General features: G+C 35.2%; 2 protein-coding genes across 11 annotated transcripts; both read left to right on the top strand.

Annotated features, from left to right (window-relative positions):
• The first annotated feature begins 609 nt into the window (after positions 1-609).
• Positions 610-9,720, top strand: LOC18435342 (choline/ethanolaminephosphotransferase 1). Of its 8 annotated transcripts, none has more exons than XM_006845388.4 (19): positions 610-707; positions 2,156-2,359; positions 2,845-2,854; positions 3,020-3,070; positions 3,668-3,745; positions 3,853-3,928; positions 4,459-4,481; positions 4,611-4,711; positions 6,087-6,181; positions 6,469-6,537; positions 6,868-6,937; positions 7,318-7,381; positions 7,481-7,521; positions 7,604-7,688; positions 8,434-8,496; positions 8,620-8,678; positions 8,798-8,850; positions 9,229-9,301; positions 9,443-9,720. In XM_006845388.4, exons 2-19 carry the CDS (start codon positions 2,223-2,225, stop codon positions 9,462-9,464), a joined length of 1,170 nt encoding a protein of 389 aa, XP_006845451.1. In that variant the 5' UTR covers positions 610-707; positions 2,156-2,222; the 3' UTR covers positions 9,465-9,720. The 8 variants fall into 8 exon arrangements, with proteins under 8 accessions (XP_006845451.1, XP_088709985.1, XP_088709984.1 ...); XM_088853859.1 differs by having other exon boundaries at positions 2,845-2,936; XM_088853858.1 differs by having other exon boundaries at positions 2,845-2,936; positions 3,849-3,910.
• Positions 9,721-12,125: 2,405 nt separating this feature from the next.
• Positions 12,126-18,640, top strand: LOC18435341 (Peroxidase superfamily protein). 3 transcript variants are annotated; one of them, XM_006845387.4, is made up of 4 exons: positions 12,126-12,737; positions 12,922-13,101; positions 13,587-13,752; positions 18,047-18,640. In XM_006845387.4, the coding sequence occupies exons 1-4, from the start codon at positions 12,498-12,500 to the stop codon at positions 18,460-18,462; spliced, it is 1,002 nt and encodes a 333-aa protein (XP_006845450.3). In that variant the 5' UTR covers positions 12,126-12,497; the 3' UTR covers positions 18,463-18,640. The 3 variants fall into 3 exon arrangements, with proteins under 3 accessions (XP_006845450.3, XP_088709987.1, XP_088709988.1); XM_088853861.1 differs by having other exon boundaries at positions 12,149-12,737; positions 12,922-13,242; XM_088853862.1 differs by lacking the exon at positions 13,587-13,752 and having other exon boundaries at positions 12,163-12,737.
• Positions 18,641-19,239: the final 599 nt, after the last annotated feature.

The following is a 19,239-nucleotide window of genomic DNA, read 5'->3' as shown; positions in this document are numbered from 1 at the left end:
CGGCATTTTGGACAGTCAAGAGACAATGTACCTATGGGATCGGTAAGATGAGAACGTTAAGATAGATGAGCGATGTCCAATGTAGATGTAGCTTTAATAGATGATAAGATAAAATAGATTTAAGTGGGCTGATATAAACCCAGTATAGAACATGTTATAAGGCATAAGGTGGTTCAAATGGATGGCTGAACTCGAAAAGACATAGGAAGTAGTAGAAAACTATAAGTGACTTATAACCTCAATGAAGGTAAAGACCACAATCACGAATTATCAATTTCAAATAGTTAGAAAAATATAAATGACTTATAACCTCGATGAGGTTAAAGACCACAATCACGAATTATCAATTTCAAATAGATAGGAAAGGGCTCTAACAAAAAATAATGCCACGGTATAAAGAGTTTAATTTAGGATTTGTTCTTTCTGAGTTTTGGGGTTGACGATGGATTTGAAATACTAAATGGGTTTTTATCGGATGGAGCAAGTGAACAGCAGTACCCGGAGGAGCATTAAATCTTTTTGCTTTATTATTCCTGTTATTTTCTCCGTGTTTCTTATACTTTTGTTTGAGATCAGTTGCTACTATGCCTGCAAGCACAAATCACAGACCATGAAATAACCAAGTTCGAGAAGAAATCCTTCTCTCTCTTTTTAATTTTCCTGCCATTGCTTAACATCGATGAAGAGATGCAGATCCGGTTTTAGAGGTAAATCTCTCTCTCTCGGTAAAATGTCTTTCTCTGTTAGTCTATCTATCTTCCTGTCATCTCTGTTTTTCTGCTGTTTTAGAGGACAAAGGATCCATATCCAATGCCCCTCTCTCCCTCTTTTTCTCTCTTTCTCTGAGGTTGAAATAGCCGTTTCCATCGTTTCTCCTCACTCTCTCACTCTCAATCCCAGTTGGTAAGGTGTGTTCCGTTTCTTCTCTCTCTACCTGTGTTCGGATCAATGGACGACCGAGATCCATTCTTAGGCAAAAGAAGGCCCATCTCTCTCTCTCTTTTTCTCCGTGTGTGTATGTATGTTTCTGAGGATCGATGGTCCTGTAGAGTGCATCCTCTGTCTCTCTCTCTAACAGAAGCGAGTTCGTTATAGAGTGCTTTCTGTGGTTATTTTTATGGATTGGGGTATATAGTACTTTAAATGTTTTTCTGCATGATAATTACCAAAAAAGGGAAAAAGAGCAAGAGCTTTGATTGATGAAGGTGGAGTTTTTCCCCTTTTTCTCGATGTTTAGTTTACCGTTAATTTTATTCCTGAGTAGTACAGTTCAAATTGTTTTGGAAACTCATATGAAAGAAAACCTGATTAACTCATGAAAAGAGAAAATGAATCTCTCTGTGAAGAAGAAATACGCTTTCTGATCTTCTCCTGTAGGCAAATTCGCATTATCAAGCTATATTTTTTTTTTTAAAAGCTTTTTACTTTTTAAATCGACTTGTATTACAAATGTTTTCTCTCTCTCTCTCTCTCACATACACACACACAGTCTCTTTCTCTGTCTCTCTGTCATCTACATTTCTATGAGCTTGTTGTTGTCTGCTTGCTGTTAATAGCATCCTTTAGATTGTTTGCCCAGAGGAATGGAGCAAGTGAGCCTCACCACTTAAAAGTCGATTGCCACATGAGCTTCTAAAGACTTCTTGTACAATCCATTCACAAAAATTTAGATATTTTTTTACTGATTCATATGTTCTCACTCACTCTAATTATCTGATTCAAAATCTGATCCTTCCACTGATGTAGCCCTAGAAGGCCGAATTTACAGTATATAGGCATTCTTCACCTATCTAACTTTGGAGCATTAAAAGGTTGTTGCCAATTGATAGCCAAGTGATTTGTTAAAGAAAAGAAGTTATTTGTGGTTAAGTGGGCTTGAAAGAAGTACATTTGTAAAGTGAACCGCCAAATCATCTTTGTTGAAAGATTGCATAAAGGAAAACCATACTGCATTTGTTTTTAATGTTTTCTGTGGTTAGCTGTTTATTTGGTAGTATTAATTCTTAGCCAGCTGATGAGTATGGGATATAATCTACCGCATTCAGTAGCCCTATTTTTGATTTAACTTGGAAATTTATTTTATTTCGGTAATTGCGTTTGGCTATAACCCAAGATTGGTTTTTTGAATTTCAAGTTCTTTTTCCTATTGTTGCAGAAGGTTCTGCACATTCCATGGAGTGGTAATCTAAGGCAGGAGTAGCACAGCTGTTGTGTGTTGTAGAATGGGGTACATTGGGGTTCATGGTATTGAAGGCTTGCTTAGGCACAAGTATAGTGGTGTTGACAGATCATATGTAGCCAAATATATATTACAGCCTTTCTGGAGCTATTGCGTCAATCTCTTTCCCCTTTGGATTGCGTAAGTTTTTCCTTCAATTTGATTCATGTAACATGGAACCCTAATTTTATTATGATCATATTGAGTTTTATCTCTCTGTTTTTATTTGTATTTTTATTTTATATGATCATGCTGGGTTTCGCTATTTGGTTAATTTATGTCAAGCGGGGCATAGCTTATATCATGTTGGGCAAGCCTTGTGTGATTGCAATGGCATGTGAGGCTTACTAAGTTTAGTGGAAGGTCAATCAGTAACAATTTATCTAAATGCTCTAGTCTAGTGGCTTCCTGAAATTGAGATGGGATCATAATGAAAAAAGATTTGATCAATACAATAGACAAACTGTAGAATTCTCTTAGGCTAGATAGAATTCTCTTAGGTTTGATAATAATGTTTAAAACTCAAGAAAACAGCTTGGAGCCAATAAACTGTAAATACATGTTGTAGATTTGTATTACTCCTCATCTCTTTCCTTCTAATATGTTAATTCTGCAAATTTGTGCAGGCCTAATGTGGTGAGTACTATTCATTGTCACCCCATCTCACAGCTTATTTGTAGGAAATGATTCCAAGTTTCTCTATTACATTCCTTGGGAGGTAATGTTTTTATGTGTGTCATGTTCTGGATCTTGTTCATGTATTACTAATTTAAACTTGTGTTGTTTCTTCCATATTAACAGATAACCGCTGTGGGCTTGTCCTTTATTCTCACATCAGCTTTCTTAAGCTATGTAAGTTACATGGATCATCGTAACAATTTTAATAATTTTATGGAAGCACCGGAAATAATGTAATGTTTTTCTTATACATGCCAAAATATAGTTGCATTAGATACTGGGATTCTCTTCCATTAATTTTACTTTAAATATAGTCTTTCTGATTCTCTTCCATTAATTTTAGTTTAAATATAGTCTTTCTATTTTTTTATAAATTTTTTTATTTTTTTAACATGTTTTTTGCTGCTACAGTACTCGTTGAGTCAGGCCGAGGTATTTGCTATAAGTTCTATAAGCTCCTCCACATGAGGCTCTTTTTCTTAGGTGTCTTATGTACATTATTCTTGTGTCAATTTAGAAACGGGCTGAAATTTTACTTTTTCTAGTTTTCACTTCCATGTTTTCAGCATTTGGGTGGTTTTTTTCATTCACCTGTTTTGTATCTTTTCCCTGTGTTGAAAATAACTCCCGCTTGTGTGTAATGTATATTCTCAAGGAAACAGGTCGTTCTGTAATTTAATTGACGTCCATTTTTTTTATTAAGAAATAGCAATACCATCTTATGCTTAAAACTCGAAAAGCATTCTGACATATTTTCTTTCTATGTGACAGGTCTACTCACCCCTACTGGATTCTCCTCCTCCAAGATGGGTCAACTTTGCCCACGGTTTGCTATTGTTCTTGTATCAGGTTTGATTACAAGAATCCTGTAGTATGACATTGCATTTTAATTAGTCATCATTTACATCTTCAGAGGGTTTAGATTTTATGTGACACTTCATCCACTGGATAGACAGACATTTGATGCAATTGATGGGAAGCAAGCAAGGAGAACAAACTCTACAAGTCCTTTGGGTGAGCTGTTTGATCATGGTGGGTTCTTCATTACATTTTTGTTTGTTCTTAAAGGAATTTTATAGGAAATTTTTTGTGAGTATCCCTTTTATTCTATGGTATTTAAATATGTCATGTAATGTTTACATTTTACACTCATGTTCCCCTTTTACAGTTTTTCCTTTTCATTTTTCCCAAAATGCCCCCGCACAGCACTCCAAGCGTTGAGGTCGGGTTGACACTTGGAATGCCAATCCAAGTGCCAACCCGCACTCAAGAACCCCTGTGGCAAACCCAGAATGTGGCTCTCTGAGCCTTGTGGCCATGGTATGTGATGACTTGACTTGAGCTTCGGCTCGGGTTGGCACTTGGAGTGCAGACATGAGGGCATTTTTTGGAAAATTAAAACGATGAGAAATTAAGGGACATGGGTGTAAAATATAAAAATTATGGGATATGTTTTAAATATTGCAAAAAAGGGACTTTTACGAATATTTCCCACTTTTGCATTTGGTTCAAAATATCCTCTTTCTCTGGAAACGTAACATCTGCTTTATATTTCTTTCCAGGTTGTGATGCACTTGTTTGTGCGGTATGTACCATATTAAGAACTGTTATTAGAAAATATTTACAACCATAGCGTACACATGGGTGCTAATTATCATGCACTTTCTTTCTCTTTGAGCATTCGTGAATCATTCTTCTTCTTCTTTTTTTTCAGTTTGAGACGATGGCGTTTGGGAACTCTGTCATGAGTGGACGTCATACTATATGGTTTTGGATACTTGCTGCCATCCCGTTCTACTTTGCAACATGGGAGCAGTAAGTTGATTTTCTTATTTTTCTCTATACTAAAAAATTCAGTTTCTTTCTTAACCTTGGATATCCTTTTGTAATGCACATGCTATATGGCTGATACTTATTGTGCATGTAGTCACTTTTTGGAGAGTTTTCTCGATTTAAGTGTTGAAAATTGAACCTTTTTAGAGCTCTTGATCCCCTCGTTTAGTTACTTATTTTAATTTAAGAATCGGTATGTCTTACCAATTCAAGAAAAAGAAGCATGTGCTGTTCTAATGTTACTAGATGAGGAATTTCTGTTAGTGGAATGTTACTATAGTCTTACTAGGCAACTCATTTGTCCAATCATGGGTATGTAAAAGTTTGATCTCATGCAGCATTATATATGAATGAGGAATATCCCCCTCATATATTACAGTCCGAGGACTGAAGTAAGAGGAATACCCTGTCAAAAAAGGCCTTCAGTAAGAGACCAATTTTCACCTGTGAATGGTAGAACTTGTAATACTGGAAACAACGTTGATGTGGGTCTTGTGATTTGTATTTGCACTTGATAGTGATATCTCCTTTTGCTACTTCGTAGCTACCAATCACTGATGAAAGTATATGTGTTGAGACACTTGTTACTAGGGCAGCGTGGTGAGCTTACACTAGGTTTGAATTTACAAATCCCCGGCTGGCCTAGTCCCTAGCTGAGCCAATTTGGTGGAACTTGGAAGGACTTGGCTGAATTTTATATATATAAAGAGGAAAGGTCAAAAGATTAGAAAATGATGACCCTCAAAAAAAAAAAAAAAGGAAGAAAAGAAAAAGAAAAAAGATTATATATTGGAAAGAAGTTAAATGAGTTTTTAAAACTCAGCAAATACGTAAACTGAGTCAACTTGATGATTCCTGAGTCTTATGCCTGAGGGTAACAATTTAGAACTAAGCTCTCAAGGGATGTAATGGAGGGTGCATGCAGATACTGTCTCATGTACACTATAACTGCTTAATATCTTTGATGGATCCTTTTTGAGGTTACTCTGGTGTTTGAAAGTAACGATAAAATTGTTGTTGAATTGGTTAGAATGCTTATATTAGTATATGAATTTTCTACTGAGAAAAAATTGTGGCATCTTTGCAATCTCACTGGCTCCTTTATACTGTAGCTTCTGCTTGATCAGATGAGTGGATATTTCATGAGTTTGATCTTTGATGGTTTTTCATCTTCGAATTTAAGACCCCCATCAGAGCCTTCTGATTATATTGGCTGTTTTTCCTTTCTGTTATATAATGTGTCATTCCTAGTGTTAATGTTGCAATCTATCCTATGTGGATTTTCCATATAATCTTTGTTTGCTTCACTTTTCTTTTCCCATTTGACTTACTATGCAATATTTGTGTATGATTTCAGCTTTTTTACCAACACACTCATTCTTCCTGAAATAAATGGGCCTACAGAAGGGTTATTACTTATTTACATGATTCACTTCTTTACATCTGCTGTTGGTATGTTTTTCTACATCCGTACTTATACTTAACACTTTAATGCTTATTCACCTACCTTATGATTGTGTGGAAAAATTTAATGATCAATCCTCTGAATGAATATTTTTCCTAGCATTATTTATTTTTATGTATACTCTGGTTGAGGCAGTCTTTAGTTTTCTGATAAAAAGAAGTTGACAGACTGTTATAGACTTATTTCCTTGGGAATCATGCCTTAAGTCATTGATTAAAATACTAACATATGTGTTTTGAAGTTTGCTTGTAACATGTCCTTGTTATGTTCCTAGGTGCTGAATGGTGGATACATGGTGTTAGAGATTCTATAAAGTTTGTAGATCACATTCCCCTAATTCCAAGTAAGAGGTTTTGCTCAAGTAGAAGTGGTGTTTGTGTAAATATGTGGGTTCTAGTATTTTTACACCTATCTCTATATGGATGAGAGTCATATCAGAAAATTTGCAGATATTGATTTTGAATCTTGTTTTTTTAACCTTTATAGCCTTAATGGTTGTCGATATCATATATTTGCCGGATATATAATAGTGAGCCTAGCCAAAAAGAAATGAAGATATATAATAGTGCACACGAAGATAGTTACAATATTCCTATAAAAAAAAAAGATAGTTACAATAATTTAATTGTGTATACGGCAAGCTGTTTTACTTATGTTTAATGACAACATGCAGATATGCCGATATATCAGTTTCTTATATTTTTCATGATGGCTGTTGGAGTTCTGCCGACCATTGTGTACAAGTAAGTTCCTGTTGGTTATAGAATATATTATGGGTCACATAATGATATAATCAGATATATTGATTTTAATTTTACTTATTCAATTGTTTTTTTGGGTCTAAATTTTTTATAGATCAAACTATCGTAGACATCGTTCCAATCGACTCATGCTTCTTTTGGCGTTGTACATGTACACTTGATAGAGCTTATATAATGGTTTTCTTTTCAATCAAATAAAAAGCAGGACTAGAAAAAACAAGTGTTTTGCTTGCTTAGAATATATATTCGGCGGGTTACACGATTTCGAGTAGAGATTGCATGACCTTTTTGAGTTTACCTGCTGGATAACTCTCGTAGTCATCATTGTGTGTCTCAGCAATGCCTTTGGATGTGGTTTGCAGTATTTTTAACGTGCACAAAGTTCTTGCTTCACGGAAAGGAAACATGACAAATGCTTTGGCTATGGTGAACATCTAGACCTTTACAACTTATAATAATTATTATTATAATTCTCTTTTCATCCATCTTTGCATCTTTACTTATCTTTTTTTTTTTACTTTTCAGATTTTCCCATTCCTTGGACTTGTGGGAGGAGTTTTTATATGGTAAAGTTGTACTGTAAATCTCAAGTTTTCCATCTCCTAAATTAATCTAATACTTGCGGTTCTAATATTTTAATGTGAGCAGGGGTTGGTTATCTCCATCGGACGTACTGGCAACTGAGCCCCATCTCATGTTGATGGGAACTGGATTTGCTTTTGGATACCTAGTGGTGTGTTCTTTTTCTTCTTCTTTTCTGCTATTGCTTTTTGTTAGTAAACATTGAATGTAATCCCAGAGCTGAGGTTTTAGATGAATCATACCATTAGGCAACTTCTAGAACCATTTCACTATTCTTCTTCCTTTTACCAAAAAAGATTTTAAGTTAAAAGCAAACTGTTAATTCACTAATGTCACGGGTCCGACAAAGTTGATATTTAGCATTACTCTCACCTTTAATGTTGCTCAAGTTACTGTGTACTTGGCCATACTTGCTGTGAGGGCTCCAAGAAAGATCAGTAGATGTCTTTAAGTGCAACATCAACTGGGATATGGAAGACATTACTCTCCTAACCAACCTTGACCCATTTTATATGCAAGTAAATAGCCGTTGATGTTGTCACTTTTTTAGGGTGAGTCAGTGGGGAGAGGGCCCCTACCCTTGGTAGGAATTGAGCCTAGGACGTAGCGCTGCAAATTGTCAAGCGTTAACCAATTAAGCCCAGGCTCTTTTCTTAAATATTTCTAAATAAGTGGGCCCCAAGCAATAATTGATATCACTTTCCCTTACTAAATCAACCGAACTAAATTCTACATTATTAAACAAAGAAAGAGGTTGATGTTGCTATGGACTGACAAAAATAGTTAAAAGGATGACCTTTTGCAAACATCAGGACATTATGAACATATTTGATTGAAGAGTTGAATGGCTTCAGGCTGAAGTTTTCCCTTTAACCTAAACTATTTTCCTTCACCAGGGAAGATTGGTTCTCGCGCATATCTGTGATGAGCCCAAAGGATTGAAGACAGGAATGTGCATGGTATGGAATTGAGGGGTTCGTCATGTTCTTTTGAAAAATTACTTTCTTAGCCAAATGAATAGTTACTTTTAAATATAAGTTGAAACTGAACAGGGCGTCCATTAAATTTTTTACTGTGGACAGTCACTATTGATTCTCCCTCTGGCCATTGGGAATGCGTTTTCTTCCAGAATATTGGATGGGTAAATTAGTTTCTCACTTTTATGCTTGTAAAGCATCTAAATATTTACATGAATTTAGAGCTAGTGACAATTTTGAAAGCTACAATTAAACCGAAAATTTTGGTTTCATTGTCTTGCAGGGTTCCTTGTGTTAGTGAGCATATGATGGTCGGCCTTTATTGCTTTTTTACATGTAATGATACTTCCCTGCACTAGAAGCTTCTTATATATTGATTATTGAATCATTGTCAAGAAATTGGTGCAAATAATCGAGATCTCATCGCTAGTTTGAGACATTTTTTTTTTGGTGCTTTTTTTCTCCTTGAAAAAAAGTAAAAGTCACATCTTATACTGGAGGCTTAGATGTTTATTAAAATACTGGGGAAACCAGGCCAAAACTTTCGGGCCATCTTTTCAACATCGAACTACTTAGCTAAGTTTTGGTCCGAAATCCAAAAGTTTTGGCTCTTAGCATGGACCATTTTCTTAAATCCAAGGTCTTGAACTTTTCTTCAGTCATTATACATGTGATAACATTATCCATGCTCTTTGTTTTTCTTCTCTTTTGCAGTTTCTCTATGGCTGCACTTTGCTGTTGGTGTGACCCATGAAATTACAAGCGCTCTTGGCATTAAATGCTTCAGGTAAAACACCCACTTCAGTTTTTTTTTTTTCAATGTATGCACTTGTAGGTGTGTTTTCTGATCCAGCTCTAGACACTTGGAACTCTTCTTCTCCTTTTTCTTTCAATTTATATTAAACAGAAATCGTTTCGTAATTTGCAGAATAACACGCAAAAAAGCTTGAGATTAGGTCTCCATTCATCCATAATTTATGCTCAAACTTGTAAGAGAAGTTACTTTTGGGTCTCTTTTTCCTTTTTAGTGAACCCTTGCTCCTCCACTCTTATTGGAAAATTTGGTTAGATTTTTGTGCTATTTGTATTTATATATTCAAACACCTCAAAAGGAAACATGATGTAATATTGAGGTTTTATTATCGTCAATTCTGACTATTGAGGTAATCACTTTTTAGGTTTATTATATTTTTGACTTTCCTATTATTATTAGTTTTTGTCCTTTGGTGATGGCTTGAGCTTAATGGTGAAAAGTCTTATAGATTACGTTTTCGTTAAGTAAAATGTTTGTTCATGTTGGTCCTGTTGTACAAAATGCACCTTAATCAAAGTTGGCATGCGTGGCCTATCAATTGGTAATCATGAAATTGGATTATATTCGACCAAACTATTTTTATTTGTTACGAGGAAGTCACAATTGCTATCAGACATTAGATGTTAAATTGGATGGTTTGGAGTGTGTTACAAAATTAGAGAAGGTTTTTTTTGAAATCGGAGTCTTGTCAAAGATGCACTCATAACCACTCGATTTCAAATCTGACAAACGAGAATGTTTGACCTCCTGGTAGTAAAAGGGCACTAAGAAAATTTGTGTTATTTGATTGTGGCCTCCTGGTAGTAAAAGGGCACTAAGAAAATTTGTTTTATTTGATTGTGGCTGGAAAATTACTGGAAGTCTTTTCAAGTCCAGTTAGTATTAGAATTGAGTTTCAGGTTGTAAAGTTTCTTCCTCTATACTTGGATCTCGTACGAGGAGATGGAATCATCAAAACTCTAATCCTATTTAGACTTCTCTTTCTCAAACTCACTTACCCTAATATCAATGACAAGAGGGCATGCCCTCTGTTTTCTGGTGAACAAGGCAAGTTTTGAGGCTCATAGATCTAGGCCATTTTCCCTTGAATCTCTCTATATGGAAAGAAAGTAAAGTGTTTCAAAACCCATATTGGTGGGAGTAGCGTTCATCTACTGATTCAAGTCGGATTGTTGGATGAGCAATTTGGGAGTGAGATAGAAATCACTTTGTACCCATGTGCAAAAAGGAACATATGACTGTAAGGATTGTATATTATGAGATCAATTAGATATCAAATTGCATGGTTAGGGATGTTTTACGGGGTTTGACAAAATTTTTTTTTGAATTTTAAGTCTAGTTAACGGCGCATTTACAACCACCGATTTAAAATATGATGGATAAGAGTGATCGACACCTCTTTCTATAAAAAGTGAATGGTCTTTTTGTATACTTTTTTTAGTAGATATACTCTTTGACCCAATTTTCTAAGCATGCCCTGCAAACAAATTTTAAACTACATTAACTCAATCCTGCTTATTCTTGCGGCCACCTTTTTATACTTTGGGACCCATAGGGGACCCAAAAATTGGTCCAACACATTTATACTGGAACAACTTTTAGCCAAACAAATGATGCTGGTTTGTCCTTAAAAGTTGAACTTTTTACTTAGGGGTGGGGTCGAGAATAAAAAGTATTGAGGGTTAGTGATATGATTTAAAAGGGGAAAGAAAAATTGTTTCATGTGAGTTGGACCACATTTTTACAATATGATCCAAATAGGAGGTCCATCTAAAAATAATTGTAGCTAACGGTCCAAATGTTTTTTAATATAATTATATTTGTAGTTTTCAATTTTTTTTTCTCATATCGATCTCCATGTTAAAAATTATATGTTCTCTAAAAATTAGGATCAACTTATATTTTAGAAATATATTTATTGTCAAGTTTGGATTTCTACAATATGTAGGCCGACCGTATAGAAATATGTCCTATATTTCTCTACTATGTAAAAGATATATATTACGCTTTATCTAGCCGTCCAATTTAGATCAAGTAAGTCACTGATCGTTTGATCTAGACACGAGAGGATTTTATTTTTATTTTTTTCTACAAATTATATGAATATAAAATTTTGTACATGCATCTCAATGGGGAGCACCTGAAAACAATTTAAAGAAAAACATTTTTGATAAAAAGATAACGATCAAAATACCCCTAAAATTTTTAAGTCTATTTTGATATTGTTTTTATATATTTTTTTTAACAGGTGCGAGTTTATGAGGACGCCTAAATTTTGGTGTCAAAATATTTTATAAATTAAGGTGTAGAGGCATGACATTGTGATTAGGCCATCTCAGCCATCCATTTAAAATAGACGGTTGGATAAAAGAAGTACATAAATTTAATGACATTGTGATTGGGCCATCTCAGCTATCTATTTTAAATGGGCGGTTGGATAGAAGAAGTACATAAATTTGATATTGTAGGAAAAATTTAGAAAGCTTGCTCGATTTAAAGTGTGAGGATAGAAGTGATGCCTAGAAAGTAGGGTGGAGGGGTATGTATAAGTTGGAAAATTGTTTCGTGTGGGCTGGATTTTATATAAAGATGGATGCAAGTAGGTGTTTTATCTAAAAACAATGCAAACTAATGATCCAAATATTTTCTCAGTAAAACTTATTATTTTTAGATTTTAAATTGATTTATTTTTTCATATTAGTGATGTCCGTGTTAGAGATTACATTTCCTTAAGAATGAAGTCTTAAAATCTATCTGAAAAATATATTTATTGAGAAGCCAGCATTTCTACGGGTCCCTATAAATTTCCCTTTCATAGACCAGGGAACGGGATGGAGGACATTAGTGCAAGCCAAGGGGTGCAATACCAGAGAGAGAGAGAGAGAGAGAGAGAGAGGACATTGATTCATGTCAGAGAGGGAGTGTCTCATAAAGGAAGGGGTAACTGAACAACTCATCTTCTTCTCTTGCTAGGCATTACGACACTGCAACTCAAATAAATGCAGTGTAAGAAAGATGGTTGGGTCCTCATTCAATACAACACCTCGCCTACTGTATACCCCAAACCCTCCTTCTTCCTCCACTCGCTCTCTCATCTGGTCAAGTTTGCGATTTTAGCTCTCTCTCTCTCTTCTCTTTGAGTGTGAACTCGGAAGGCATATCTTTGTTTATGGGTTTAATGCCCATGTATCTCAGCTCTCCGTGCTTCAAACTTATCTTGCTTCTCTGCACATTCATCATCTTGTTTGCTCAACCTGGAACTTCGTCCTCTCTCTCTCTTAATTTCTATGAAGAGTCATGTCCAAATGTGGAGATGTTGGTGACAGATGCTGTGAGATCAGCTTCAACCTTCGACCAAACTGTTCCTGCAAAACTCCTTCGCTTGCTATTCCATGACTGCATGGTTGAGGTAATAACACCCCAAAATGGAAAAACTGTTAGCTAGTGCTTCTTTATCTTCAAACTTCTTCTGGTTTCTCGTGAGAGAATCCAAAAACCAGTATTCAATTTGAATGCTAAGCTAAGCTTTCTCAAGATGTTTGATTTGAGATTTGTTGTTGTGGTGGGGATATTTATTTGATTTGAATTTGCAGGGATGTGATGGGTCTGTTTTGGTAGAAGGGAATGGGACAGAGAGGGCAGATCCTGCAAATGCATCTTTGGGAGGGTTTCAGGTTGTGGAATCAGCGAAAGCGTTGGTTGAAGTCTTTTGTCCCTCGACTGTTTCTTGTGCCGATGTACTCGTCTTAGCTGCTAGAGATGCTGTCCGATTGGTACACTGCCTCTCTCTCTCTCTCCACTCTTCGGATTTGATCAGTAGTAGGGGTGGCAACACGCTGGGCCCGGCCATCGTAGTCCCTAGAGGGCCACCCCTACCCCTGCCCCTGACCGTGACCGCATCAGGGCCAGGCCAGGTAGGGATTTAATGCTCATGTTTCTCAAACCTGGCCCAAGCCTGCTAAGTTGCAGACCTGGCCCAAGTCCGGTATGACAGGCTCATGGTGGCCTGGCCCTAAGGCCCAAGTTTATGGCCTAGGCCCTTGTGTTTTAGGGCCAGCCGGGCCAGGATTGGTTGAGAACTTAGCAGCCGGGACAGTTGAACCCTAGTAGCTCCTAACCACGGGGTGAAGAGGCCCGAAACCAAGCCCAACACCAATGAACCTTAGAAGGTCTATAAGAGACTACACCTCATCTCTCACTCTCTTTCCCTACACAAATTATTCGAGAGGGAGTGTGATAATTGTTTTTAAACATATAGGGTGGAGGGCCAAATGTGAGGGTTTTAATGGGAAGGAAAGATGGGAGGGTCTCATCGGAGGCAAATGTGAGGGCCAACATAGTGGACACCACCTTCGACCTCGATCAAATGACCAAAATCTTCTCCTCCAAAGCCCTCAACCTAGATGACCTTGTCGCCCTCTCAGGTACTCTACTTTTACCACCCAATTCCTTATTTAGGAGAGATGCCACTAATTTTTTTTTATAATTGACAATAGAAAAGGTATATAGGAATATGAGTGTTAGAAATATCAATATTTAAATTGCCATTTCAGATACTATATATATATATAAATAAAGGTCTCTATACTTCCTCTATAGCATAGAAGATCTATGCTTTCGCTACCATCCATCTGTCCAATTTTGATCAAGAGAGCCACTCACCATTTGTTCTTAGATCCGACGTCTCAAAGTATTTTATTTTTAGATTTTTTTATACAAATTATATGAATGTGAAATTTGGTATGTACCATCTTCTCATTGGGACGCACCTATAAAAAATATTTAAAATAATTTTTTCGATAAAATATAACGACCAAAATACCTCTTGAAACTTTCAAGGGTATTTTGGTCATTTTATTTTATTGAAGATATTGTTTTTATATTTTTAGCTAGTGCGAGTTTAATAGAGGATTGGATGTACAAAATTTGGTGTTAAAATAGTTTGTAGAAAAAAATTAAAAATAAAATAGTATGGAGATGTGACATTGTGATTGGGGCAATCTTTGCTCTCCATTCAGAATGGATGGTTGGATAAAGGGAAGTATATAAGTTTTATATTGTAGAGGAAGCATAGAAAGCTTGTTCGTGTGTGTGTATATATATATATATATATATATATAAATAAAGCTGGGATTAGCCCACTAGCTCATATGAACATATGAGCCCAACGGTCCAGATTGAATTTAGGTTGATCTGACGATCACAAATGTCCGGTAGTGCTTGAATTTTATTTTATTTTTTTACAAGTCCAAATCACTTGAAAATTTATGTGTGTGTTCTTCTCATCAAGGTGCATCTAATAAAAATATAAAAAAAAATATTCGTGAAAACAAAATGACCAAAATACCCCCCAAAACTTTTCCAGGGTATTTTGGTTGAAATATAGGTTTTTTGATATTTTTAAAAAATTCAACTATTTTTGATAGACATACGTTTAAAATTTCAAGTGATTTGGATTTGTAGAAAAAAATTAAAATTCAAGCACTACCGGATGTTCGTGATCTTCAGATCGCCCTGGATTCAATCTGGGCCGTTGGGCTCATATGTTCCTATGAGCTAGTGGGCTAATTCTAGCTTTTTCCTCTATATATATATATATATATATATATATATATATATATATATCTAGGAAGATCCTACAAAATGTCTATAGGCGAAAATGAACAGTGATTTCTTCTACCCTCATCATCATCCAAACTTCTTCGCACGATCATAGTTATCTAGTAGTGTTTCAATTTTCATTTTTTCTTTCTAATTGGAATGATCTAAAATTTGGAGCGTGTGAACATCTTAGTGAGGCGCACCCAAAAATATGGAAAAAATAATTTGTAAAGTGTAAATTGACCAAAATACTCATGTAAATTTTTGAGGGTATTTTAGTCAATTTATATTTTACAAATTATTTTTTTTCATATTTTTATTAAGTGTGCTTCACTAAGATATATACATGCTTCAAATAATTTGGATTTGTAGAAAAAAAATGAAAAATAAATCACCACTGAACAATTATGACCATGTGATGAAGTTTGGATAGTGACAAGGGTAAACGAATTATATATATATATATATTATTCATCAATTGGTTTATCACTAGAGATTCTCCTTTTTTTTTGAATGATGGATTGGTGGAGATCAACTGTTGTTAGCATATTATCAAGATTGTAAAGACCTTTAAGTTTTACCGGTCGGACTGCTTATTGGTGTCATGACCAGTCTTACCAAACTAAAAACTAGGTTTCGTTATAGATTATCCATCAGTTGGTTTATCACTAGCGATTCTCCTTTCTTTCTCAATCATGGAGGGTGGAGGTCAACTGTTGTCAACATATTATCAAAACTGTAAAGACCGGTCGGTTTGATTGGTCAAACTGCTTATTGGTATCTTGACTAGTATTACCAAAGTAAAAACTGGGTTCTGTTAAAAACATTATTTAATCAATTTTGGTCATTTAGTTGGTTGGATTTGATTGGGTATTGACAGAGGAAATTGGACAATTGTCTTTTCTAATATATTTCATATTTATTATTATTTATTTTTTGTATATTTTAAAAATCATGTCGCACTAGTTTGACCACTGTTCAGACTAATTTTATTAATGTTCAGATTGATTTTGACTGGATCTGATATCTCACCGATTCGTTGCGAATATAATCCTGATAACACTTATTTCAATGTCCATAATAAAAAAAAAAGAAACAAGACAAAATACCTAATTTTTTTAAGCATGAGTGTCATATATTTATTGTGCTGACACGTGGCAAAACCTATAGACACACATGTCCATGTTACATAGCTAACAAGTACGGGTGCGTTTTAGTAAGGTGCTCACCTTAAACAATATAAGGTGCACCTCTAATGCATGTTCAAAGGTGCAATTCTGGTGCCCAGTACTCTTGGATGTCTAGAAAATCAGTTTTCACACCTACTTATGAAATCTAAAATCACGGAAATGTAGAATCAAGGAAATATGTTACAAGATGGACGATATTTAAGATTTTAAATTTTTTATTTTTAAATTTTTTTCATATCTATATACCTTGAATTTAATATGAGTAAATTGGAAAGCTTTTTAACAATCATTTTAGATAGATTTTTAAGGTGCACCTCACTTCTTTGGTACAAGGTTGGCACCTTATTTAAACTTTTTCTAAGTACACCATACCAAAAAACCATCTAACAACTACCTAACGAGTATATCATCCAATTCGTACACTATAGGGTCATCCGTCCTTCATTCTAAATGATGGATGGTGGAGATTAACAGTAATCAGTCAAGTATCCTTATTGACAGCTATGGTGTTTCTTTGCCTAGCAATGGGCCGTATTATGGTCGTCAATGTTCTATATTTTATTTGAGCCAATTACGTACACATACAAAAAAAAGGAAGGTAAAATACAAAAAAATCCAATTGACTTAAAAATTACAAAAAAAGTTAGTTACTGTGGACTTTTTAATTTTTTCTGAAAATGCCTCTCAATCCAAGGATACCATCTCCGGATTGATGGATGGTAGAGTTTAACAGTAATCAGTCAAGTATCCTTATTGACAGCTATGGTGTATCTTTGCCTAGCAATGGGCCGTATTATGGTCGTCAATGTTCTATATTTTATTTAAGCCAATTACGTACACATACAAAAAGAAGAAGGCAAAATACAAAAAGAGTCTAATTGACTTAAAAATTACAAAGAAAGTTAGTTACTGTAGACTTTTTAATTTTTTCTCAAAATGCCTTTCAATCCAAGGATACCATCCCCGGATCGGTTTTATATTTTTTAGTTTTTAGTATTTTGATTGTGTCATATATTTTACGATAGTTGGCGACCGGTCCGAGGTCTCTATCTTCAGATTGCCCAGATTATGGTTATACCACATTATAGGCAGTTCGGGAATAGAGATCTCGGACCGCTCGCTTAGGCTCATTCCAGTTAGCAGTCTGAGGTCCCCATCATCAGACTGCCCACATTGTGTTATTCGACCATATTATAGGCAGTTTGAGGATGGAGACCTCGAACCGTCTGTAATGTGATGTAACACTACAATCTGAGCGGCCTGAGGATGGAGACCTCGAACTGCCAATAATGTGGTGTAATATCACAATGTGGGCGGTCAGAAGATGGAGACCTCGGACTGATCACCAACTGTCTTAAAACATAGGGCACATTGAAGTAAATTAGAAGAAAGAAAAGTTAAAACCGACTTGGGGATGGTATCCTCGTACTAAAAAGCATTTTAGAAATTTTTTAAAAATCTATAGTAACCTACCTTACTTACTTTTAGTTTTTGAAACAATTGGACTTTTTTAATATTTTGCCTACTTTTTTGGTACGTAATTAACTCTTTCTTTAATATACGGCCTGTGATAATTATACCCCCCTCACACGTGATCTGTTAGAAAGCCTTTACCTACCTTCATTGATAAACATGATATTTGCATAAATTTTGAAATCTAAAACCCTTCTAATGATCTTGAAAAAAGAAAAAAGCACATTGGGAAAACCAAGTTAAAAGGATTTCTGATTGCACACAAATTCATCATTTTGAAATTATAAAAAAAAAAAAGAAAAAAAAAAAACTGGCTATATAACTAACTCTATGATCTCTGAAGACAAACAAATACAAATACATTATCTTTAACTGCAAAAGCAAAAGCACCTTTGGGATTTGGATATTTTCATTAGCATAGACTTTTTAAGTGTGTTTTTCCATTTTTTTGTAGGTGCTCATACGATCGGTAGGTCACATTGCAGCGCATTCAGTGACCGTTTCGCTCAAGATTCAAAGGGCAAACTGACACCCACTGATCCTTTGTTAGATAAGAAGTACGGAAATGACTTGTTAAGCCAATGCCCACGTAATGCAGACCCTTCAATTACAGTGGACAATGACCCAGAAACCGGTTTGGTTTTTGACAATGTCTATTATCAGAATTTGGTGATGGGGAAGGGGTTGTTTCATTCTGATTCAGTTCTTTTCGGGGACACGCGGACAAGGAATAAGGTGTTGAGATTTGCTGAGAGTGAGGAGAGCTTCTTTGAAGGTTGGGAGAGGTCGTTTTTGAGGCTCACCAGCATAGGCGTGAAGACGGGGAACCAGGGGGAAATAAGAAGATTATGCAGAGAGATAAATGGATGAAGTTGCGATTATTGTCCCTCTCTCTCTCTCTCCATTATATTATTAATGTGAAAATATCTTGTCAGCCCATAAGCTGATAAAAGAGTGTAAGCTCAAAAGCTTAGATTGAATATGGGTCAATCGTAGTCATTATTGTATTGTTTATTAATATGGTATTTTCTCATTTGAATTTGCTTAATTTTCTCTCTACCTTATTGATCATTGTGCTAATTATCCAGCTTTTAACTCACTCTGCTGCTCTATGCCTTCTCCTGTGATGTTGGCATCAACTCAATTGGGTTATCTCAAAAGTTTGGATACCCATATGGTCGTAGGCTTCAATATTTTCTTCACAAAATCGAGTATGTAATTTACCTTGGCCGAAGTGGTCATAAGTAATTCAGAGGGGAAAGGAACATATCACTCGTGCCAAATTATGCACCCATCACCAAAACATATCCCAATTCTTAAGGGTGTGGTTTCCATAAGATTGCAACCTTAAACAATTCAACTAAAGTGCACCTTCAAATTTTATCATAATATATAACAATTTTATCATAATTGATGTAAAATGTTCTTAAGATTATTTCAAAATCTATTTTTCTGTCTAATTATAAAATTTTAAATTCCAAAAATGATTAAAATCAAATAGATCTATAAACACATGAAAATATTGAAAATTGTAGATAATATGTTATAAGATGTACCATTTTTGAAGCTCGACCTTCTTATTTTTCATAGTCATACATCTTTGATGTCGAGATGATCAATCACAACGTTTTTCAATACTAAAACAAC

Source organism: Amborella trichopoda, chromosome 12 (genome assembly GCF_054954075.1).
Source record: "Amborella trichopoda isolate Santa Cruz 75 chromosome 12, AtrichopodaSantaCruz75HAP2 v2.0, whole genome shotgun sequence".
Lineage (NCBI taxonomy): Eukaryota > Viridiplantae > Streptophyta > Magnoliopsida > Amborellales > Amborellaceae > Amborella > Amborella trichopoda.
This window is presented reverse-complemented; position numbering and strand designations above follow the sequence as displayed.

What these genes read in the sequence shown, in the direction of transcription:
- LOC18435341 (XM_088853861.1), top strand. Translation starts at nt 12,498, where the DNA reads ATGGGTTTAATGCCCATGTATCTCAGCTCTCCGTGCTTCAAACTTATC. An exon ending in TCCATGACTGCATGGTTGAG is followed by an intron (nt 12,738 to 12,921) that starts GTAATAACACCC and finishes TTGAATTTGCAG; the next exon opens with GGATGTGATGGGTCTGTTTT. An exon ending in TGACCTTGTCGCCCTCTCAG is followed by an intron (nt 13,753 to 18,046) that starts GTACTCTACTTT and finishes ATTTTTTTGTAG; the next exon opens with GTGCTCATACGATCGGTAGG.
- LOC18435342 (XM_006845388.4), top strand. Translation starts at nt 2,223, where the DNA reads ATGGGGTACATTGGGGTTCATGGTATTGAAGGCTTGCTTAGGCACAAG. An exon ending in TCACATTCCCCTAATTCCAA is followed by an intron (nt 6,538 to 6,867) that starts GTAAGAGGTTTT and finishes GACAACATGCAG; the next exon opens with ATATGCCGATATATCAGTTT. An exon ending in CTTGGCATTAAATGCTTCAG is followed by an intron (nt 9,302 to 9,442) that starts GTAAAACACCCA and finishes CGTAATTTGCAG; the next exon opens with AATAACACGCAAAAAAGCTT.